The sequence below is a fragment of the Chrysemys picta genome, chromosome 12 (assembly GCF_011386835.1).
Source record: "Chrysemys picta bellii isolate R12L10 chromosome 12, ASM1138683v2, whole genome shotgun sequence".
Classification (NCBI taxonomy): Eukaryota; Metazoa; Chordata; order Testudines; family Emydidae; genus Chrysemys; species Chrysemys picta.
Window position 1 is genome coordinate 54830036 of NC_088802.1, and position 24256 is coordinate 54854291.

Here is a 24256-nt window from a genome sequence, read left to right on the forward strand (position 1 = left end):
GTAACTTCTCAGAGGTGTTGAGCAAAGATTTAAAGACGAGCAGGACTTTTTTTAACCTGAATGCCCCACCCGGCCCTGTTATGTTGTCATCCCACGTGGTTTAATCTTTAGTGCTGCAGCAGAAGGGAAGATCAGAAAGGCGTAGCCTTTAAATGGAAAATATTGTCTAACCTTTTCGAGCTGATGATAAATGAGGGAAATGGCACATTCATCTTCAAACAAGAAAGGCAAAACTCTTCACTTCTTGGTTTAAAAAAACCCCAAACCAAAACCTGGGTTTAACGTGACCACATTTTTCAAGAGAAGAAAGGTATTCTTAGCAGGGAGTCGAAGCACAATGACAAATATTTATGATGATAAAAAATGTATGTCCAGGGTTGTGCCTGTATTTGTGGCTGCATATCAATCTAAACCTGATGGGAGGCTGGCATTCTGCTGAGTGCATTAGCAGCCCATAGTGGTCCTTTAATGTGGGAGATAATGTTCATACAACCTTATTAAAAGCAGTGCTGCCCTGGCTCCCATCCATATCCTCCTAGTGAGAGCCAACAGCCCTGATCATCTGCTGGGGTTTGCTCTTAAGAACCAGTACTGACCAGTTCTTAATGCCCTGGCAGGGCTCCCGTGGTTTCTAAGGAGATCACCGCAAAAGGGGATTTTTTTCCTTGTCTTAACTTTGGCACAGCAGGATTTTGTCAGTTAGATAAGGGCATATTTCACTGTGTTCCAAGAGCATCCTGATAAAGGCTGAGTGTGTTGGTCCTCATTTCTTCAAAGTGATGCGGCCTCCCCCCACCACCCACCCACACCACAAAGCATCGTGTCTCTGGCTTGAAACACTGCCCTGAATTAGAGTGCTACAAATTCAGGGATTATAATCTGACGCCTGGGCATAGAGGTGTTTAACTAGTGGAACTGTCTGGCAGTGGAACAAGTGTGTTAAGAATGTAGGTTAAATCCAAGATCTTGCTCCCAATGTATGTGAAATTATTTTTGATTCCCTCCTCTCCCCCATGGCTATCTCATAATGTACCAGGAGATGCTCATGGCCCAAATGGTTATCCAAACATTCCAAATCTCTACGCTATACAAAGATTGTAAAGTCTGGCACGGAGTGTCTTTCCCGTTTTAAATGTGACCTTTTGTTTTCTCTTCACACAGGTGTCGACATGGCCCTTTGGGTAAATGTGTGCATTGCGTACCACTAGAGGTAAGGAGTCAAACTAAACACGTTAACCATCTCTTATTTATGTTACTTTCTGAAGTTAAACTTTTCTCTAAATTCTCTGTACCTGCTTAAACGCTTCTTGATGCTTTGCCTGTGTAATGGTAGCACTTCTGAGAGGCAGACGTCTGATATGTTACCCAAGGCCTCCTGTTCACACCAACAGTAGCTAAAGAAACAAAGTTGGTCCTTTGGCTATAATGCTGCCCTAGGATTTATCATGATTAAGGCATTTGTTTTTCTGCTGTAATGGATTTAACAGAAAATATTTTAAAAAGCCCCCAGGCAAACCTTTGTGTGTGAGATTTTTTCTTTTCTCTTCACTTTCACTCTGGATCTCTGTTCCTCTCCTTATGTTCATTTCACTCTCCTTTCCCCTCCCCCAGAGGGATCTCAATGCGTCTCCTCAGATTTCCACCGCACCCTATTTAGATTGAAAATAACCATAATAACAGATTTCAGAGTAGCAGCCGTGTTAGTCTGTATCCGCAAAAAGAAGAACAGGAGTACTTGTGGCACCTTAGAGACTAACAAATTTGTTAGTCTCTAAGGTGCCACAAGTACTCCTGTTCTTCTTTTTGCACAATAACAGATACTCTCAACTGTTTGCCTGGTGCGTGCAGAAATGGTTCCCCCCCAAAAGCCTACTCAAATGAGTGTGGTCTCCTCCAGCCCGTGAGTTCAAACAACCTCATAAAGAACATTTAGATCAGCTGGTCTTTTTATTTGTCATTATTTAAAAAGTCTTGTGCCTTTGAGGCTCGCTCTGATTTGTGGAGAAAATCTTGTGTTTTGAGCAAGTATGAAGCAATATTAAAAAGACTGAAGTCCCACTGTACCTGTCGCATGAGACCATAACTGCCATGAAAAAAAGCCCAGAGTTTCTTGATTGTTTCCACGCCGGGAGCCAGTGGAAAGTTGAATCTAGAACACCCATTTGTTCAGTGATCAATGTATTATCAGACAGGTGTCTGACCTGGCTCTCCTTTGTGTGGTGTTTTTGGCAGCCTTTTGATGAAGATTATTTAAACCATCTGGAACCTCCTGTGAAGCATATGTCATTCCATGCCTACATCAGGAAGCTGACTGGAGGAGCAGACAAGTAAGAAACTCAATGCAATTAAGGGAACCTTGTAGCTACAACAAAGTACACAAACCTTGCATGAATGTTGTTGGTAATAGCTATTATATGGTAACCCTGGGAATATGAATCCTAAGAAGTAGCTTCACTTTAAACTGTGGCAAGGTAATTGCTTGCAAGCAGCATTGCTGAAGTTGGGAGGAAGATCAGGTAGAAGGAAGAAAGGGCACAGTATGATCAAGAAGCAGGAGTCGACCTCAGGGTGGGCTGGACAGTGCTTTGGTGAATCAGGAGAGCTTTTAGCCACAATCCACTTCTGCTTTTCAGTTCCGTACTAAGATTGGTAGAAAATCAAAGCGCCGATTCCCTTGGGGCCTAGTTCCCCTCTGCCAGGGACTCCCTGTGTGACTTTGGGAAGACTCTCTGCATCAGTTCTCTGCCTGCAAAATGCGGGTGACAGCACTTCCTTCCCTCATGGGGTTGTGAGGATAAACTCATTACTAGTTTAGATACTTTAGATAATGCCGTTATGAGGCCCAGGTAAGTACCTTAGGCGGAGGAGGTGCTGAACACGCTGTGCAGTTCTCCCACTCAGATAGCCAGTGGATGTCAGATGCAAACCTATGGCTCCAAAGCCAGGCCGCAAACTGACGCGATCCGCAGCATTCTGTGAAGGACAATGTCCCTTTCCCTGGAGCTAAGGGCTGAGAACCCATCCGTATTCCAGCATGCCTTTCCTTTAAAGAGGAAACAAGGGGAACCTTCCCCTCGTTCTCTGGGGAGGTTGTCTTGCTGAAGTGAAACTCAAGCATGGATTCTCATTTTAAGAGAACTCCAGCTTGCAATACATTTTATGCACAAAAAAGGAAACTAATTTTGGTCGTGCAGTGTAACACATTCCTTGCCATGTGCAATATAAACTGTTTCAACTACAGCCAAATGACTTTTATCTGCATTTCTGACACTTTTGCTGGCGCCATCAGCTTACTGGAAAGTTGTCCAGTAGTTAGAGCAGAAGGACCAGGACTCCTGGCTTCCATTGCTAGCTCTGCTACTGAATTTACTGTGTGACTGTGGACAAGTTGCAGCGTCCTAGAGAGGTGCAAAGTATCGGCGCACAATGTCTGTTCTGTGCCTTGTTACATACAAGGTGCTTGACTTGCTAGATTCTTTCTAGGAGGCAAAAGGTATCCTAATATGCTAAAGAAAACCCACCTTTCTTCCGATTTATTCAGGGGGAAGTTCGTTGCACTGGAAAACATCAGCTGCAAGATTAAATCTGGATGCGAGGGGCATCCTCCCTGGCCAGAAGGCATTTGCACCAAGTGTCAGCCAAGTGCTATCACACTCAACAGACAGGTGAGTCTTGGCATTGGCTGTGCTGAGGTCTCTTTGTTCTTCTACGCAGAGAAGCCGTTATTTACCTTTTTTATTTCTGAACTAGAGAAAACGTCCAGGAGAGCAGCCATCTTGGAGTCTGGGATCCTTGGCATATTGGCAGTTGCTAGGGAAATGGCTGGTTAATGTCTTTAGCCGCTGCAGAGAGCGACTCTGAAACGTGCTGGGTTCAGTCATTTCCCCATAGTGACGAGGACATTTGCACTGACCTGAGCTGGGACAGTGCTTCTCAACTCTCCGTCCACATGGGACCCGAAAAACCACCTGCAACTTCTTGTTGCAACCCATGGAAATTCCACAACGCTTTGCAGTCAGAAAGGATTGTGGGAGTTTGGTCCTAGCAAGAAGCCAGAACTGATTTTGGGTGCTGGGTATTCGGAGTGCTTTCCCCTCATCCTGCCTGCGCTGCGTTCTGCTCTGGTGAGGGGAGATGTGTGGTGCTGCAGCAGGAGCTTGGAGCAGGGAGGGATAGAGCAGTCGTGGGAAGGATGAGGCAGGGAGCAAGCTAGCTTCCCCTTCCCTCCCCTTGCTCCAGCAGGATTCTGACTTTTTCCTTCATTGTTGGGTGACACCCCAGGCAGGTCTGGAGAGATGTGACTGGACTGGAAGTAGGCAAACTAATTGATTACATTGGTCTGGAATCCGGGCGTTGGCCTAAAGCACTCTTGCATTCTATCTAACAGAAATACAGGCACGTTGACAACATAATGTTTGAGAACCACACGCTTGCAGATCGCTTCCTCGACTTCTGGAGAAAGACAGGGAACCAGCATTTTGGGTACTTATACGGACGATATACGGAGCACAAGGACATCCCCCTCGGTATCAGGGCTGAGGTAGCTGCCATCTATGAACCTCCACAGGTAAAAATAACTCAGCATAAGAATGTCGTAGCTTTATTTCTTAAAGATGGCGATCAGGGAACGTGGAACCCACTTTGTTCAGGAAATCACGTGATGTTTCCTGCAGTAGATCCTACAGGGAAACTGTCAAGATAAAAATCATATATTGTGAATAAATGTCTGTATTAATAGTGCCGTCTTAGATTGTTACCACTGAAATTACCATTCAGATTTACTTTTCGCTGTTTGTGTTATATGATTTTAGTTGCCCGAGCACAGGGAAATGCAAAAGGAAACACACTGCAAGTGACTTCCTTAGAATGGGTTTCGCTGTCAGGTTCTCTGTGGAATTGTTTGGGTTGAAAAGGCTTCGGGGGAAATGTTTGTTTCAAAACCTGCTCATGGAAATAGTTCTGTTGCCCTTAAACGTTGTAAAAACGTCTACAAAACCAACATTCTTGGTCAACATTGCATTGTTTCTCTTTATTAGGTAAGAATCAGCCATGCAGAAATCTACTGTTGCTATGCGGGGGTGGCCAGATCTGTTTGGAGCAAAATATTTCAAGTTTTAACTTTACACTGTCTCGGTAGCCTGCATTTCAGAAGAGTGTAAATTAGCATTTGAGTTTACCTGACGCTGTGTCTCTGTCTGCTGTTCTTGTTTCAAACTCTGTGAAGTTTGGCGATGAGCTGGCCAACACCTTATTGCAGACTGGTCCGGTGCACTAGCTTGACCACCAGTTTCATATTTTAACTTCTACTGTGGCATTTTGGGTTGTCTTTTGTTTGTGTATAGGGCCATAAATACACAGTGAACTTGAAAATAACGATTTAAGATTTGTTGCTTGTAAAAGTCACTAGGTGGCGCTGGTCACTGCCTGAGAACCCTTCTGGCCTTATCTTTGAAGTGTTGGACCACAGCCTGTTTTAGGAATAGTTCCAGCGAAACCAAATACATAAAATAGATTTTAATAACTGAATCAGACATTAAAAAGCTGAAGCTGTGTAAGTTGAATGATGTAATTGAAAATGTCTAGCACTATAGAGAGACAAGGTGGGGGAGGTAATATCTTTTATTGGACTAATTTCTGTGGTCTTCTCCAGGTCTGTGTAGCTCAGAAGCTTGTCTCTCACCAACAGAAGCTGGTCCAATAAAAGATATTCCCTCCCCCATCTTGTCTCTCCCGTGTCCTGGGACCAACACACCTACAACAACACTGTATAATAGTGTAGAGTAAGAATAGTACCTCAGGATCGCAGTGTGCAAGGGCATTCAGAAATCTTAGGCTGTGATTTTTTGTAAGTGCCTGACTTCCTACTGATCTAGAATGGAACTGAGCGGCCAGATCTTAGGCTTTGTCTACACTACCGCTTTTGTCGGTAAAACTTCTGTCGGTCAAGGTTGTGAAAAAACACACCCCGGACCGACATAAGTTTCACTGGCAAAAACAGCTACTGCTGCTCATTGGGGGTGGTGTAGTTATGCTGTCAGGAGAGCTCTCTCCTGCTGGCAAAGAGCGGCTACACAGGAGACCTTACAAGGGTGCAGCTATGCCTCTGTAAGGTCCGTAGTGTAGACGGAGCCTTAGTCTCTTTAGCAGTGTTAAGACTAGCAAAGGATATTGGAGGTGCTCACTGAAGGGCTGCATTATACACAAGGCTTCATCTGCAAGTAAGGGTACAAAAAGTGAAGCTGGAGTAGTATTTAACTTCTCTTTTTAAGGACTAAAGAGCCCCGTAGGGTTATCATGAAAAGCAGCAGGTGTCCTATTTCTGTCAAGCCACAACTGCCTTCACGACATGTTTAAAGATCTCCCTGAAATCCACCCAATCTAGGAAGCTGAGTGCTAAAGCTTTGGCATCTTCATCCGTTTCAATATTGCACCATAGAAAGAGAGAGAAAGCCGCCATTCCCAAGGATGGATTTTGGATCAAGTTTGACTCTTCACGTCCCCTCTATAGTGAATTCAAATTGTATGTGTTTAGTGTGTGCTAGGCATAGTATGTAGATGTACACACTGTGGAGGGAGGCATGGAGCGTGAATTTCATGAATCCTGGTTTGTCATTGGATTCGCTAGGAGTAAAGTCACAGTCAGTACTGAAAGTATCATTCAGCTCTTTGAGAAGTGATTACTGCATGTGTATGTGAATAGCCTTTCAAGCGTTTAACAACTCTGCTGGTTTTATGAAATGCCAGCACAGCCAGTCATTATAAGCCCTTTATACGTTTTAGAGACACACACAAGCATTGGAAGCCAGTACAGCTTGTAGTGTCTCTTCCAGCACCACGATGGTGTGAAGGTAAAAGCGAGGCAGCTTCCTCCACTGTTCTGGAGAGAGAAAACACTGCTCTTCTGTCTGGCAGAGCGTCTCGGTCCTCCTCCTCCCCAGCCCAAAACCCAACAACAAAAACTCCTGCCTTTGAAAGCACACCCACATGGCTGAGTCTTGATTTCCAGAGCTGGGAGGAAAGCCTGAGCGGGCTCTGGGATTCACCAAGTTCCTTCCTATGTGCTGCTCTAACGTTCGAACAAACAACGTGAGCTCAGACCTGCCAAGTCGCACAGGGATTCAAAAAATGGTCTCATCTGTGCCTTTCTCTAGAAGTGCTCCGAGACCATAGTGATGGGCTCGATTTGTAATTGTCTAGATAGAGCCCCTTTGTTCGTGCTTTGCAGACTAACCCACCTCACAGGAGTCCCGAGGCTATAAACTGGCTTTCCCAGGGTCCTCACAAGTCAGTGGTAGAACTGGGAATGGAACCCAGCAGCTGAGTTCCCAGCCCCCTGCCTCCCCCACTAGACAGCCTCTCTTGAAATGGTCAGAATGATAGGAACTGGTCTGAACGTTTGATGTTTGCTTACAGATTGGTACACAGAACAGCCTGGAGCTCCTAGAAGATCCGAAAGCCGAGGTGGTGGATGAGATTGCTGCAAAACTTGGCCTGAGAAAGGTAGCAAAATGTTGTTGGCTAACGTGTGTCTGGGAGAAGGGGTTCTTGGGTCTCTCTGTGCAGCAGTCACTCCTTCTCGTACCTGGCTTGACGGGGTAAAATGAAGGCTGGGCACATTGTGAAATCTAGCTTATGTTTACTGGGGCCAATAGCTCTTACGCTTGTAGGTGTTAAAGTAAAATAAGAATTTTTCTCTGCATAAATATTGAGCAGTACAGCAGGGCTGTTCTGCTCAAACTCAACAATCCTCTGTCTTGAACGACATCAAAGGGATTAGAAGTTTCGCCTTGCTTTCCCCTCAGATAAACACATTCCGCAGCATCTCTGGCAGGTGCTAATTTGGCACAGTTGTGGTTTGAGTTTTCTTGTGGATTTTCTTCTTTCTTTGAGATGTTCTGTGGAGTTTTTGTTTGTTTGTTTTTGTTTGTTTGTTTGTTTGTTTGTTTTGGTCAAGATTCCAGCTGTCAAAACCACAGTGCCTATCTCTCAGTATTCATTTGGGGCTATATGTGGCAAGAATTATCTTGTGTACAATTTAGATGTGGAGTTCAGCTTTTAGGCCTTTATTTCTCTTGTATCTGCAACCTGTCAGTGATTTAATCAAGACACATGGATTTCAGTGTCCTCTGTATGCAGATGACTTTCAGATCTATACTTAATTTTCCAGGCTGTCTGAGGGTATCGCTCACAATGCCATGCTACCACTAAGTATTGAATGTTCTGAGATTTTCTGATGCTGAATATTTTCAAGCTGGAGGTCTTGCTCAGAGGCAGGCATACTCGCACGTCTGTGGTGAGCTCTCTTGCTCTCTCAAGATAAAATCTGTGTCTTACTGCCAGTGTCTGAAGCAAGGAATCTGTGGATGTTATTTGACTCTAGTTTTTCCTTTGGTCCTCACATTGGTTCTGTTGAAATCACCCAGGTTAAAAATGCATAGTTACTGTTGGCTGCAGATCTCTAGTGCATGCTTCATCTGTCTCATGGCCTCCCTGCGAGTGGGTAACCGCATTTCTTAGTTGAATGGCTTGATATTGTAGAAGTGAGTTGCAAGGGAGGATTTGAATAAAGAGTGTATCTGTAGTATATGTGCAGTGAAAAGGCATGAATAAATTGCTGCTCTGAGCAGAGCAGGCTGGGATTGGGGATACAGTAGAATTGAGTGGGAAATGTTAGCTTTATGTTAACGAGCGACTGCTAGTGTCAGAAAACGAGATCACTGGTGTGGCTGATGCTGCTTCACTCTGAATATTGCACAGCAAAAGGCTCTTTGCTGTGGGGGAGGTGAAGGAAGGCGTGCAGCCTCCAGGTTTTTCCATGAAAAAGTTCCCCAGCAAGACATAAAGAACTGCAAGTCCCCTCGGCTAGCTAGCTGACATTGCAGATGTGTAAGTTGTGTTCGGCTGAGCATGACGCAGCTGGGAGAGTAATTTCAGTCGGGTGCCGCACAGCAGGCCCTCGCAGGGAGGTCCAAGGAACCTCTGTCGAGTGAAAGAGACTGCCCTTTTTAAAAAAAGGGTGTGTGTGTGTTTTGTTTTGTTTCAATTCAAAGGTTGGCTGGATATTTACGGACCTGGTCTCTGAAGATACACGGAAGGGGACTGTTCGATACAGCAGAAACAAGGTGAGGAGCAAGAGCATCAGTGATTACTTTCTGTTTATGGAGCATTCTAAATGCCCGCTCTGCCCAGCAGAAGCCTGCCCTGAGGCGCTGAAATGGAAGACACAAGTTGAGCCAATGCAGTGTAGAATGGGGTGTGTCTGTTGTAATTACAAGGTTTCGGGGTACACCTGGGTCTTCAGAGGCATTTGAAGGAGTAGGAGTGTGATCAGTGAACGCTGCCTGGGAGCCCGCCACAGGCACAGGAAGCAGCACAAAGTCTCCTTCCCCCACTCCTGAGACAGAACGATGGATTGAGGCACTTTGGCAGAGCGTAGGGAGCAGGCGCACGTTCACGTAAGGGGTGAGAGTTTGGTGAGCGAATCAGCATTGCCTCCTGTGGAGACTGCATTGCTGCCTGAACCTCAGAGTGCTTGTAGTGCCGTGGCGCTCAAACGTCTTTACTTGTGACCCCCTTCATAGCGAGCCTCTGAGTGCGACCCCCCCCCCTTATACATTAAAAACCCTTTTTTATATATTGAACACCATTATAAATGCTGGAGGCAAAGCGGGGTTTGCGGTGGAGGTTGACAGCTCGCGTCCCCCCCATGTAATAACCTCGCGACCCCCTGAGGGGTCCCAACCCCCAGTTTGAGAACCCCTGGTATAGTGTAATATCTGAATGGTGCTTTTTATCTTCAAACTTCAACCTTCCTATGTCCCTGTGATGTAGATCAATATTATCCCTGTCTCCCAGATGGAGAAACTGAGGCACTGGGCGGTGAAATGATTTACCCAGGACCACACCATCCCAGACAGAACCAGGATTAGGACTCTGGCCTTCCTGACTGCTAGTCCCCTGTATTCAGTCCTTTACGCCCTCTGTTTGTAGCATTCTATTCACCACTTTCACAAATGCTTTACTCAGAAGCATATTTTTAACAAGGCATCTTCAGTTGCAGCCCAGTGAAACGGAGGTGGGGCACATCTCATAGCTCCATCATCTTGCCATGGTTTGTTTTTATTTTTTCCTAGGATACATATTTTTTAAGTGCAGAAGAGTGCATCACTGCTGGAAACTTTCAGAACCGGCATCCTAACATATGTCGCCTGTCTCCAGATGGTCACTTTGGATCCAAATTTGTCACTGTTATGGCTACAGGTATAAACTGGCACAGAGTTGCCCTTAAACCCTCGTTTCTCCTGGGATTCTCTCTTGTGGTCACCCCAAAGGAACATGCACTTCTTCCCAATCAAGCTACAGACTGTCCTGACCACCTGAAATCTTTCAAACTGTCTCCCGTCAGTCCTAGGAACAAGTTTTAGGTCATTCTCAAGCCCATCAAATAAAATAGATTTCCCTTACTCAGTGTTCTAACTGTTCTTTTTCCAACTGTTTCCCTAGGCCCCTTCGATGCAGTTAGGACCAATGGAGTGTCCATAGACCCACTCCACACACACTCTCTTACTTCACCTCCATAGAATTTTCAACCAGGAGTGAAAAAAATTAGCCTGAACAACAAATACCGTGTGGCCAAAGGGTGACTGCCTGTTTGTTTTTTAAATGTTACACCTGCTCTTGAGACTCCACAAAAAGCAGTAGCCCGAGCCCCTGGCATAACATGCTTTACGGGGCGTGGACTTGTGGAACTCGAGACCCGATTCACAAAACAGCTTTCAACCAGTTGAATGCAATTGGGCTCTGGGAGGCACTTCTCTCTCAAGTGCCCCATCTCTTATTTAGTTCCTTCTAGCTAACAGAATGATAATACCTAGTGCTTGCATCACATGTCACATCTTCAGAGCACTCTGCACTCACTAACAGCGGCCTCTCTCCAGGGAGGTACGGAATGAGTATTGGCCACATTAAGAACTGAGACCCAGAGATGGTGACTGTCCATGGGCTGCCGAGCCAGGACTTGAACTCCGGAGTTCTGTACTCCCTGTCCAGTACTCAGTCCATTACACCATGCTAATTAATCTCTTCTAAGTTTAGCTCCATTGGAAGAGGCCAGAGTATCAGTTAGAGCACTGCTGTGCATGAGAAGTGGCTTTGATTCCCATGCTCTTGCTACCCAACAGTGGCGGAGTATTCTAGACAATTTGAGGAACACCATTCTCTAGCTCCCAAGGGTATTATGTACCGGCCCTGTAAGCTGAAATGATGGAGGCTGCAGTACTGGTACACAAGAATTTTGGGGTCTTGGAAGTTGCTTGTGATGGTTCACTGTAGAGCCAGGGACCTTTAATTCCCTCGCGTATCCATCAGTGAGAAACAGATACTAGAAAAACTCTTCCAAGTGAAATTCAGAATCTTCCTAAGTGTGTGAAATGTTTTTGTCAACTAAATAAAATGTCTAAAGTAAAGCATCTTGCAGGCGTCTGTCACATGAGAATTTTTCAGTCCTCTGAAGAGTACAGTAGAATACTCTGATACACATGGCCAGTTCATGGAGGCATTGGCATGTGGTGGGGAAATTACAGCATTAAAAGTTCAATCTGCCATTCAGCTCCAAGATGACACAGATGTATTCGTTTAAGGTTTCCCTGAACCAGGTTCTGGGGTCTATTTTAAACAATGAAAAAAGCATGAATTCCAATGTAAAGCACTAAAGTGCAATATGATATTGCCTCCTCCGAGCCCCAAGCTTTATAGATGTTTCTGGGGCCTTTTTCAGTAAAAGGTCCATGTGACCAGACAGCTGCCTCACACATTCCGGGCTGCTAAACACATTCATCTTTTCTTACAAGATAAATGTGTATATCCCTTTTCAAACAAGGTGTTTTACTAAGGAAATGGTGGTTCCCTTTGTTCAGGCCTTCCTCGTGTCTTGGCCCGCGTTTCATTTCTGGGAGTGTTTGCCCCAGAGCAGAGGGAGTCTGAGGCTAGGAAATGAATGTTTCCTTTCCCGATCATCTGGTCCAGATAATTTCATTCTGTTCTGTTAAATCAGCCCGTCGGGTTTCTGTACAAGCACTTGGTTTGTTCCTTGTATGCAGTATAAATGTAAATGTGCGGTTTGCACCATCACGTTGCCTTTTTAAGATCCCCTGCATGGATTAATTTCACTTCCCTTCGCAGCATCCGGCGTCACAGATTAGCAACACACTCTTACCATTTATATGTGCCTGATTTTCTCTCTGATATCTCATCATGTTCTAATAGCGGGCAGCCTGCTAATGCTTAAACTAGCCAAATTAAAGCACTGATTTTTTGATCCATGACAAAACCACCTGAAGCTAGTGTCTTGGCTTCTGGTTTTGTGTGTCAAAATTCCCCTGACCCATCCATTCCTGGCTGAGAAAATGTTATGCTTTTGCACATAGTCCTGTTTGCCAGGTGATCAACCCAAGTTGTAGCCTGGAATTTGTTGTGTAGACCTTATGCCTAGTGCACAGAAATAAAACAGGACAGCAGGGACTATAGTCCTGGTTTTGATTTTGGAGAGTGTTTCTGCTGAAGAGGGAGGCTTGAGGGATCTGACGCTAGGTTGAAATCTTGGCCTAATTAAATAAATGGCAAAACTCCCATTGACCCCAGGAATTGATACCATTAGTTTGGCTGGGAAAATGCTTTTGAAGCAGGGTGCAGTATAAAGTAAATATAGGACATTTATGGGAATCCTTGTTTAAAAGTACATCCTAATATAGCAAACCATGCACACAACTTGCGTCAATATCTAAAACCAATGTCATGTTTAACCTGGCTGATTAAACCATAATGCTGTCCAGTGGTGACTTACAAGGATAAGTCCATTCCTCCACTGGAGTGGTTTCAAAGTAACTTTCTATTCTAGGTGGTCCCGACAACCAGGTCCACTTTGAGGGTTACCAAGTCTCTAATCAGTGCATGGCACTGGTACGGGATGAGTGCCTGCTGCCGTGCCGGGATGCACCAGAGCTCGGCTACGCGAAGGAGTCCAGCAGTGAGCAATATGTGCCTGACGTATTCTATAAGGTAAGGGTTAAGACTAAAGAGAACAGCTGAAGTGTGTGTGAAAGAGACGATGTGGGCTGGTTCTGCTGAGGGTCTAAAAGTCGATGTGTCCAACTCAGTGAAAGGACGCTTTGAGGTTTTGAACTATTTTTGGTAGTAACCATTCACCGCATGTCCACAGGAAGTAATTGTGTAAGCTTCATTTCCTCCTCCTAAAAGTGCTATTCTGGTTTCCAGTGCAGTAGTAGCCATTGGCTATCTAGCCTGTAAATGAGGTCTGCAGTGATCCATATAGGGCCTGTAGCAGGCACTCTGAATTAACCACATCTTCTGTGTTTATTGGCAGTGGCTGCCACGCTTCTCTGTTGACTTTTAATCCCCCGCTGAGTGTATTTGCTTCCTCCTCTCCCCAATTACATTTACACACAGTATGCACTGAAGCAAAGTGATGCACCAAGTTAAAGCCGAAATAAAAGCAGGTTTCTAACAAGCTGGTGAGAATTTATCGTCTGTAATACTTGTATAAGACACCTACGGAACAGCATCAGGCACTCGACAATAACACACTGAGCAGGAAAATGGAAAATAAGGCTCTGTCTGCCCAAATAGCGCGCCAGCCAGAGGAGAGAGACACCAACCATACCCCAACCAAAGGGGACCAGTAGCCTGTGAGTACAAAAGCAGGGAAGGAAGGGGTTAGTAGATTTAAAAAAAAAAAAAAGGGCAGGGACAGGAATACATAAGAGTGGCCACACTGGGTCAGACCAATGGTCCATCTAACCCAGTAGCCTGTCTCTGCTAGTGGCCAGTCCCATAGCTTCCAGGGGAGTGTACAGAATAGAGCCACCTCTGTCTTCCCCTCTCCGCTTCTGGCAGTCAAAGGGTTAGGGTCACCCCAAGCATGGGGTTGCCTCCCTGACCACGTTGGCTAATAGCCACTGATGGACCAACCCTCCATGAACTTATGTAGTTCTTTTTTGAATGTGGTTATACTTTTGGCTTTCACAACACCCCCTGGGAATGAATCCACAGCCCTGTCTTTTCTCTCTCTGGTGCTGCAGTTAGTGTCTGCTATTAGATCCTTTCTCTTGGGTCACATGATAAGCCTCAGAAGCCCCTTCTGACACACAGTGGAGGCAACCCACTTTCAGAGCGGGAATCTACAAGAGGACTAGGCCATCAGAACCGTATGTGCAGTGTGGCATGCAAAAGCCCTGGCAGTAACTGGACTACTGCATGTATGGATTCTGTAGCTTTTGTTAGAGATGAGTATTCCATTTAGATATTTGTTCCTAGAGTTTTTCAAACCTCTTGCCTCTCCAGAATTGGGTTGGAAAGGTAAGAATAGGATCTCGGTGAGAATAATGGTTCTGCTTCTCAGAAATCCCGTTTGCTGTGTTTTGGTGCTTCACGAACAGGGATGGAGAAAATTAAGTTACTGGAGATGCTTGCCAACGAATTGGCCATCCATCATCCAAGCCAGCTCTCTCATCTTTGTTTACATCTGACGTTTGCGATCTGGTCTGCTTGTGACACTTCCTATTTGAGAAGTGTCGGCTAGGCCAGGCTACCTTGCTTGGCGCTGTTAAAATGAGGGCAGCGTACACCACCGATAGCAAATCTTGCAGGAATACTTCTGTGTGCCCCAAAGTGGTGCTGAGGAAATTGCTGATCGGTGAGCTACTCTGCGCGCTTTTTTCCTGTCAATACCACACTATTGGCTTGCCCTGATGCCACCTGAAATTGTGAAACACCTTCTAGCCACATCTCTTCATCGCTCTAGCAGTCTTTTCCCACTTGTGCTGCTTGTAAAGTGTGTTCTCACCAACGAAGCTGATTCTAAGTCCCCGCCACAACATCATACAGGCAATTCCCCAAGGGTACCCAAATGGCCAACTGAAGGTCTCACTGGGACCTTGTCAGGAGGCCATGGGCTATGCCTAATTTGAGTCAATAAAGCTGGTGCAATTGCGCTTGTCTTGAATGTGAAGGTGCAGCTCATGCTGACTGCAGATCCCCGCATGCAGGGTTCCATCTTGGAAAGCAGAGACTCAGCTCGGGTCCAGGAAGAGCATTGCATTGGTCACAGCCCATGTCTCCGGTCCAGAGGCATTGTAGTGCTGCACTTTAGTGAGACATTCAGAGTCACGAGAAACCAGTGTATGTTCCAGCAAGTTCTAAATTCCACTTTTTAACCCGAATTGACGGAGGTAAACAAAATGCTCACAGATTACTTCAGCGTTCTGTGGAAATTTCCATGAACCAGTGATTCATTGGGTCAGTCTTCAGCTTATTTCAAATGTTTTATAACTCGTACCCATAATTGTCTTTCTCATTCTGTGCTTTGGGAAGGCTTGAGGAGCGCTCTGGTGGGTGTAGTTGTCCTTTGAATTCAAACATGTTTGGCTGCAGTACCTTTACTTTTTCTGGAACATTTTTAAACTGATGGGAAGCTTAGTCACTTCTGGTTTTAAAAGACCATTTGGGTCTCATTAAATGCAAAAAGGCCTGAGCTCAGAGACACTACCTCATAGTCACTGGGTGTGTGACAGCAAGCTTGGCAAAGCATTGCTTAAGCATTTTGTTGGGAGCAAGCGTCCTGAGTAGGTTTGGCCTTGCAGTGAGAAGACAAAGAGGGTTAGTAATGTAACACCCTGGCCACTCCTGTCAGCACAATAGCAAGAGCATTGTCCAGCTTGATAATTAGTCTGCCTACCTTTACCCTTCAGCCTTTTGCGTCCTGCCCTAAGCTGTCATGCAGGGTTGCTGTGTGCTCTTAAGTCGCTGCCACATTTCACCTCCGTTGGCTGTTTCACTGGTGAGCAAGAATCATCCATAATGTATAATGTGTGGATCAGCTTGAGAAAGCACTTTCGGATGAAAGGGGCTATATTAATGTAAGTTTATTGTGATGGTTGGATGAGAACCAAGAAGCTAATGTTTGTGTAGTGTAGAATATATTTATAGAACAATTTAGCATCCGAATGTGGGAGGAGGAACTGTTAAATTCCCGTCTCCACTAGTTGCATAAAGGAGTAGATGCGTTTTAAATTCCTGCCAGTAGGAAAAGGTGATGTATGTAAAACTGGAGAAACAGAAAGCTGCAAGTGTACTACAGTCTGCTCATCACATAAGGAAAAGATCGTGTATCTTTACTCTTAGTATGTGTCGTCTTTGCTTTTGAAATGACTTAAGAAATGTCTCTGAATTAGTAATGCTGCAGAAATAGAAGCCTATGTCAGGGATCAAAGCCATACAGCTGGGAGAAATTAATGAGAGTGTTACAGGTTCGAGGACTCTGGCAAGCAGGCAAAGAGGTGCTTCAAGGCAAAATAACAGCTCTCTTCACTCATCAAGGCTTTCTTGTATGGCGCACATCAAGATGCATTTGTGGAATGGGGTCAGAGGCTAGTATACCCCTCAGTGTGTTACAGCTGTTGCTGAAAATAAGGTTCCCACGTGAACCAGTGTGACTCATCTCAATGGTTTATCAGCTGTAGACATGTCTTAAATATCATGAAAACAGGAAAACTGATGGCACCAGATTTGCTCTGTTTCATAAACCAAAGCATTTTTCCTTAGCTGCTTGCCTAATGATTCCTGTATGTCTTTACCTTTCTCTTTGTATTGGCCTCTTGCCCTGCTACTCTCAGAAACCATCCCATTAGCACTGGCAGCATGGCGCTTTCTCTGAGTGGATATTCAGTCCATGGAGTGTGAAAGCTGTAAATGTGTTCTGGAGTGAAAATCGGGGGCTTTCGGGACCAGGAATATAAATTACTCTGCCAAATAATTTTCTTATCGTGATCAGCTCGAAAGGAAAAACCATCCCACTGCTAAACCCAGCGGTTCAAGGTGCGGGATTAGTGAGGACTATCAGGTGTTGCAGTGCAACATTCTGTGTTATTACGATGTTGCCGAAAGACTGGTTAGCGCTTCTCAACAACAGTAACTCCACGCAAATCTGCTAAAGGCCCCCTCTCTTCTCAATAGGCAGACACACAATGGCTGTAATTATGGTGGTAACCGTTCTCTCCTCTAGCACAAGAGACCACGGTATTGTTAACCTCCTCCTTAGTTCATTTTCCAGCAGTATGGGCAGGCTAAAGATTCCACTTTGTATCAAGACTGCAGAAGGCTTGGGTTTATCCTAATAGGTTAGAAGTCCTGGCCCTCTGTCTCCTCACTGTTTTTTGTGTGTTTCTGGGAAGTAAATAAATGCATCTATCCATCTTGTTTAAGCTAGGAATGTAACTTAAACATTAGGGGCCTGATAATGGGATTGAAGTGAGTGGGATCTGTGGGTGCTCAACACCTTTGGAAATTTGATGGTGTATGTATCCTTACGGTCGTCTGTGTGCTTTGTGCTTATGTCCATTGCTGCGCATTGTGTGTGAATGCCGCAAACTCTTCAAGCTGTCTTGAGCTAGTCTGCAGAATTCATGGCTTTCCATTATCAAGCTGTGTCATTTTGTTGTACACCCCAGCGAACCCCAGGCTGCAGCGCTGTCTTGAAGTCGGTGGTAGCACTGCAGGACTCGAGCTCTGGATTTATTTCATGGATGTCTCAACAGTCCATCAGGTGGAGCAAAAAAATGCAAGAGCTGAGTTTTATAGACCCTTCGAAGTAGTCATGGGTTGGTACTTTTGTGGGACTTGGTTCTCCGGTGAACTTTAGGCAAAGACGTGGGATCTCAGCACAAACAAGATGTCATCCTTATAGTGCGTTACATTTTATGGCTGTTTTAATGTCCAAGAAACTTGCTCTGGGATGGGAAAAGATTGAAGCCCTTTTTAATGACACTTGTGTTACAAGAGGGGCATTTCCCCTCCTGCCGGAGATCAGTGGGTTTGGTCTTTGCATTTGGACGACTGCTCAGCCTCATGCAGCGTCAGCCACGAGAAGCATCGTTTCAGTTGGAAAACACCCCTCCATCCAGCTCTTGGAGTGACTTGACAGCATTTTGCCACTTTTTATTAAGGCCAGACGGGATAACCAACCCCAGTTTCTCCTAGCCCAATCCCAGTCTCGGACTGGACTGCGTTACAGGTGCTCAATATATAAATTCCCTCTCCTCCTGTCTGATGATTGTTACATACAACACAACTGCACCTCTGGCCTTCGTTAGAGGAATCCCTGCAGGTTATGATGACGGGAATTCTCTGAGCAACGGAAAGATGGAGGGAAGTTCTCGGAAGTGGAGAAAAGAGTGCTCGGCAACCCATTTTCCTTCTTCCTTTAACACCTGCAGAAGGGTGCTGTGGTGGCTGCTCTTTCCGGCCATTGCTTGGGAGCGGCCAGAGATGGACCGGGGGGTGTTTCCATCTTAATCTTAACAAGCCTCATACCACAAAGGTTCTCCTCTTGTGCATGCCTTTCTTTTGTGGGAGGAGCTTCCCTGAGTGTAGAGTCCTGTGCCCATAGCAGTTTGGCTAAGATTAAATCATCAAAAGCAGGCCCCATGGATTTTTACAGCGTCTTGAGTGAGTGAGTTCTCATTAGAATACCATTTTGATTGGGAGTGAAAAGTCTGTTCCTAGGTCTGTGCTAAGAGGAAGCATGTGCATGTAATATGCTACTAATACCCGCTTGCATTGGCCTTCTCCAAGCTGTCCGTGTTGGAGCTGGGAGCGACTCCCTTCAGTCTCAGAAGTATCCCTGTGGGAGACCGCAGCGTGGCTCTGGACAGGGAGTCAGGACTCTCCGGGGTTCTGCTCCCAGTGCTGTCGCTGACCTGCTGTGTGAGCGTAGGCAGGTCGTTCACCTCTGCCTCAGATTTCCCATCTGTGACACGAGGATGATGCTTACCTTCGTAGTGTAACTCGGAGACCTACAGGCGGAAAGCGCTAGGGGGGAGCTAAGTCACAGTGTACTCAAAAACCCAAATAAGCTTGGTCTAACTCCAAAGCAACATAAGCAGCGTCAACTCAGGGAAGGTCTGATCATGAGGGAGACTATCATCGGTGTAAATGATTGTCCATATGAAAAGGTTCTTCCCTTGGAGAATAAGGAGTCATGGTCCATTTGTTGTTGTATGTAGACCCCAGGAGCCTCAGTCATGGACCAGGATCCCATGGCGCTAGGTGCTGTACAAACACAGAACACAGAGACAGTCCCTATTGCAAGGACAATCTAAGTGTAAGACAAGAGACAATAGATGGATACAGACAGAGCGGGGAATACAAGTGGGATGATATTGGGCAGTGGTAGGTGGTCTCAGATCACTAGCAGTCCAATTTGCTGTCAAGTTTTTTTGTAGGCATCGTGGCAAAGGAGAGTTTGGAGTATTGCCCTCACCCTTAGTGGGTGGCTGATGGTACGTACGTTGGTCCATCATGACTGAGAATCTGAACCCTTCGCGAGCTGTCCTCTCCATGTTGCAAGCCTGCAGCCAGCTTGCCAGCAGAAGCATGAGAAACTTGAGAGTAACTTCCTTGGTTAATCATATTTCTCCGTGCCAGTGGATTAATCATTTTCCTATTGGGAGACAGAAGCTGCAGGACCATTAGGTCAAACTGTTTCAAAATGTTGGGATTGCAGGAGCTGATCTCCACTCCTGTCTCTAGGATGATTCATTGCCCAATTCCTCTGGGGCCTATTGCTTGATTCTTGTCCAGACAGTGAGTAGAATTTGAGCGTCATTAACTCCCTTTGGAGCCGTGGCTGCTAAGCAGAGCACATGGCATTGCATGGCACCGGGAACCCCAGAGTCCTATGGTGGATAAAGGCTGCTAGGGCTCTGGCGACTGCCAAATTTGGAGTGATCTCGTAGCAATCCTCCCAGCTTGACATTTGTTAAGCTATAAAATGTAACTGCCTAATAAAACTGTACATGTGGGGAGGAGGAAGGTGCCTACTTCGTTCCACGGGGAGGGAGGCACAGACACTTCCTTTAGCTGGGGGATGTAAGGTGTCAATTTGGTAGTAACAATTTTAGAAAATATCTTTCAGGCCTCCGTAGCATGACATTAAAAAGAAGGCTTTTAACATGGAAATCCCCAGAGGGGAAGATTAAAGCGAACAGGTGCTGGAAAAATGTTTCTGCATATTAGAACTTAATTAGATTTGAAAATGAATTCCAGATGGGCTAATTATGTGTGAGTTGTTGCAGGTTCTTTCTTGCAGGGGCAGGAGAGTGTTTGGGGAACTGATGTAGCTTGATTGGATTTGATTCCTAATTCTTGCAGTATTGCTGAGCTCTAGACACGGGCTGGCTTTCGGGCCCTGTGATCCCTCTGAACAGGCTCCACGGCTCCTGCTGCTGCTGTCAGAGCCAGGGAGATCTAAGGCCACAAGCAACCAGGCTTGTTGCTAAAATAACCACTGGGCCAACAACCTGTCACGTTCAAGGAGAAATGATTCTTATCAGAATTACTTGTAAAGGAAACTTCAAAGACGGGACGGTTGCTTCTACAAAGGGGGAACTATTTCCAGGGACACATGGTGTTAGGGGTGCCATTGGCTTCTCCAAGCCAAGTAGCGTGCCAACGCATGCTTGAGCATGTGACAGACTGAGCGTGTGGGGACCGTCCGGAGCGATTGCAGGGGGTGCTGGCCACAGTGCTGCATGTTTCTGATCTATAAATACTAGAGCGGTGGTTCTCAACCTGCAGGCCGCTTGCTGCCCAATCAGCACACAGCTGCGGCCCAGGTGACACCCTCAGGGCCATACAGGTAGTATATTTATATTGTGTGGCTGCAGCCCACATAACACATAGACAGCTGCATATGTGGCCCACAGTGGTAAATAGGTTGAGAATCACTGTACTAGAGTAACTGAGAAATGTTACTAGTAGGGGCGTAGCAGCATATTCAAAGGCAGAAAATGTAGTTTTTAAAGGGACGGTGTTGTCCATGAGTGTCTCTCTGAAGTGTTTTGCTTGCTGGCTCTGTTTTAGGGGTGCTTCACAAACCCCAAAAGACATCCCCTCTGTCTGCAGTGGGACTGAGGGACAAATTTCATGGCCTTTTTACAGCGTTCCCCAGGAAGTAAATTGAGCATGCCGGAGCAAGAGCCATGTATGGGTCTGCGTGTGTGCCAGGATGAGAGCCATGTATGAGTCTGTAACTGTCATGGGCTCTGCCTCCCAGCCACGCTGAGATTGCTCAGCAACTGAACTTTTCCGTAAGGTCTGTGCCTGGAAATCATGGATGTGTGATTTGTGTGTGGCTTAATGAATGATTTATATCACGGGAAGGGATGATTTAGGTAGAAAATACAGTCCCCTCTTACCGAATCTGTAATGAAAAGAGTCAGTTCTTATTCATTTATTTCGGAAGCTGTTTGAACTCAGCGTGTTTGACATAAATCAAGTCTAATTGTCATTTCATGATTAATGAACATATGCTGGCCGTTTTTCTTCATAATTAAACTTTATGTTCAATTCGTCTGACAAAGCCAAACAAGTTTTGGCTTTGGCAGATTGTATGGTTTTTCCGGGTCTGTGTATTTAAGAAAAAGTGGCAGGTTTTCCAATGGCCATGAATAGACCTGCTGGGCGCAAGTGCAGGTAATTTGAGTGGAGACTCCAGCGTGTTGACCTGACAGTTCAGCCTGTGCAGAAAGTCAGTTTTGTGTCCAGCTGTGGTGTAAAGGGGACATTTCATTAGGAACACGGCACCTTTTGGCTTGTCTGCTTCAAACGTCAACTGAGACCTGGGGTGGAATCCTCTGAGAAGCAGGGAAGCTGTTCGAAGGGCAGCTATCGTGTCCAGCATTGCCTCATCTGCAGGGACAGCTCCACATCTGCCCTTCAAACAGTAACTTAGCACCCAACAAAATGACAGAGGAAAATGAATCGCTGTCTGTGTCTTTCATAAATCTGAAAAACAATCCCAATGGTTTAGAAGCCCCCAGTCTATCCGGGTGTTCCAGCTCAGGGATCCATATGGTCTACACCAGTCCCATCCAGTTCATTAACTGCGCTCTTCTTATTTCAGGACATAGACAAGTTTGGCAACGAGATCACTCAGCTGGCTCGCCCGCTCCCTGTCGAGTATCTAATCATAGATGTAAGTATTCGCTGCAGTGTTTGCTCATTTGCAGCTGGCTGTAGAATCGAGGCAGCGTTCCTTTCGCACCACCGAACCTTCTGAGAAGCCCACAGGGGCTGAAGGTTTTAACTCGAGTTTGCTTTCTTTAAACCTGGGAGTGCAACAGGCAGCACGCTTTAGCGTGAGTGCAGCACTCTGGGGTGGGTGGTGATGTGATGCCAGAGAAATGCATTTACTTCTCCAAAGGGCGCTGCTTGGAGTGTCTTATTGCTGTTATGAAACAGAATTTATCCATCAAATGAAGGAAGCAGTAAGCCCCATGGACATGCTGGGCATTAAATCATTGGGAGCTAATTAGAAAGTTCCAGTTGTCTCTTTCGTAGCAGTGATTAAGAACACTGCTCATTCCAGTGATAAGCAAGCTGGGTTTGTACTATGAAAAGGCCTACAGCTCCTTCATTGCCAATTCCTAATGCTTTTCCTAGTTGCAGTTCTGTGTTCAGGACCCATCTGCCTACCACTGAATGTGTCCCCCCAGGGAGCAGCGTTGTTTCTTGGGCTATGCATCCTTGAGTGTTGGGAGCCGAAGGGCAACTGGTCTAAGAGCCCTGCCTTGTTTAGTAAGTGTTGCCAACGCACTTGGGAGCAGCGTTAAAACTCTGCCACTGTCTTTCAACCTTAATGGGGGCCTTTCCTGGATGGGAGACTGGGAGGCAGATAATTCAGATGACAGAAAATATTGCAGGAGTGGAAGTGGTGCCACTAATGATTAAATCCATTCAAAGCAACTGGTCCACTCCAGCTGCTGCTAGCGTGAATACAAATGTCCCAAGCACTGCCCCAGGAAACCCCAGATGTGGGGAAGCAGGTGGACTGGAAACCAACACTCACTCTTCCTCTTTGTTGTTTTTTTTCTGTGGGGTGTGTTACTTATCAAAGCTGTGTTTGGGCTGAAGCCTTTGACACGTGATTCATGCAGTGAAATATTGTGTTTGGAACAATGGGACCCATTGTGTGGCACCCGTCGACGTTCCATTCCAATTGACAGCACTGGAACGTATTTATTACCCCAGCAATAAAGGCATCTGGTTTGGGACTACCTGGGGTGTAATTAAGATGAAAACAGATTGACAGAACATGCACTTACGAGGAGTCTGGAATGATGGAAATCTGAATTTCTGAAGCATCTTAAAAAAAAAAAAAAAAAAAAAAAAAACACCCTAACCAGGTATTTTTCTGGTTAATATTGCAATGGATGTTATTTCTGCATCTTTGATGTCAGCTACAAACTGCACACATCCCTGATTGAAAAGCTCATGTTTTTTTTAATAAGACTTTAATAGCCATAGAATCAGAGGATGAAGGCACCTTGCTGGCCCGCACGTTCTTCTGGCCCACCTGCCACCCCCCTTCCAAGTGATGTAAGCGGCAAAGAGGAGGAATATTAGTGAGTCCCAGGATAGTGCGTGTAAAGCTCAATGTAACAAAAGGCACAAGACCAGAAGAGGACGGCAAAGGGTTTGTTTGAGCCCTACGTGGCTCAGTAAGAACTTAGGGAGCCCGCTGGCTGGCATGGGATGCATGTGATTTCTGAGCCATGTTCTCTCCTGCATCTGGCAAAGTCCCCGCCAATCCAGTGACGGTATTGGGGGGTCTGGGCGAGCTGACCAAAGAGCGTATCGATGGCAGGGGATTCCAGGATTAGGCGGAGACTGTGGGAAACTCTGCATCAGAGAGGGCTCTCGTCCTTTGCTGGAAGAGCCGAGTCCTGTGGCAGAAAGGTGCACGAGGTTAGAGACGGGCGGGAGGTCCTCCTTGGATGCGCAAGCAGTTGGAGTCACTTACCATGTGGATGAAAGCTGGTATCCGCTTCAGTGCTTTTGCTGCTCTTTCTAGTGTGCCTTTGTATTGACTGTGCACTGCACGAAGCACCTCGTGTTGCTGAAAGGGTTCAGACTGGACTGAGACAACTGGCAAAAGCCAAGTTCTCGATAAGGCACCAACTTTCTGGCTCCTTAATCTTCCTTGGCAAGAAATGAAGGAGCCGTATTTTTATTCAGTTCACTTGCCGTAAGTTCCCCTTCTCCAGCACGCTGGGTGTGACAAAGCACCCCTCTATCCAGGGTGTTCAAAGCCTGCACCCCCGTCCAGGTGATAACCGCTCAGAGCCAGGAGGGGGCGCTCCTGTAACCTCACTAGCTTAGACTATTGGTTAGGGCCTGGTCT

At 45.9% G+C, this 24256-nt stretch overlaps 1 protein-coding gene across 1 annotated transcript in view; it reads left to right on the top strand.

Moving 5' to 3' along the window:
• Positions 1 to 24256, top strand: part of NPLOC4 (NPL4 homolog, ubiquitin recognition factor) — a 42989-nt gene that overhangs the window by 11413 nt on the left and 7320 nt on the right. Inside the window, exons 5-13 of the mRNA XM_005282977.5 lie at positions 1162 to 1210; positions 2233 to 2327; positions 3542 to 3665; positions 4388 to 4567; positions 7414 to 7500; positions 9051 to 9122; positions 10134 to 10260; positions 12896 to 13056; positions 21977 to 22048. Coding sequence (XP_005283034.1) covers positions 1162 to 1210; positions 2233 to 2327; positions 3542 to 3665; positions 4388 to 4567; positions 7414 to 7500; positions 9051 to 9122; positions 10134 to 10260; positions 12896 to 13056; positions 21977 to 22048 — 967 coding nt within the window. The remainder of the gene's footprint in view (positions 1 to 1161; positions 1211 to 2232; positions 2328 to 3541; positions 3666 to 4387; positions 4568 to 7413; positions 7501 to 9050; positions 9123 to 10133; positions 10261 to 12895; positions 13057 to 21976; positions 22049 to 24256) is intronic.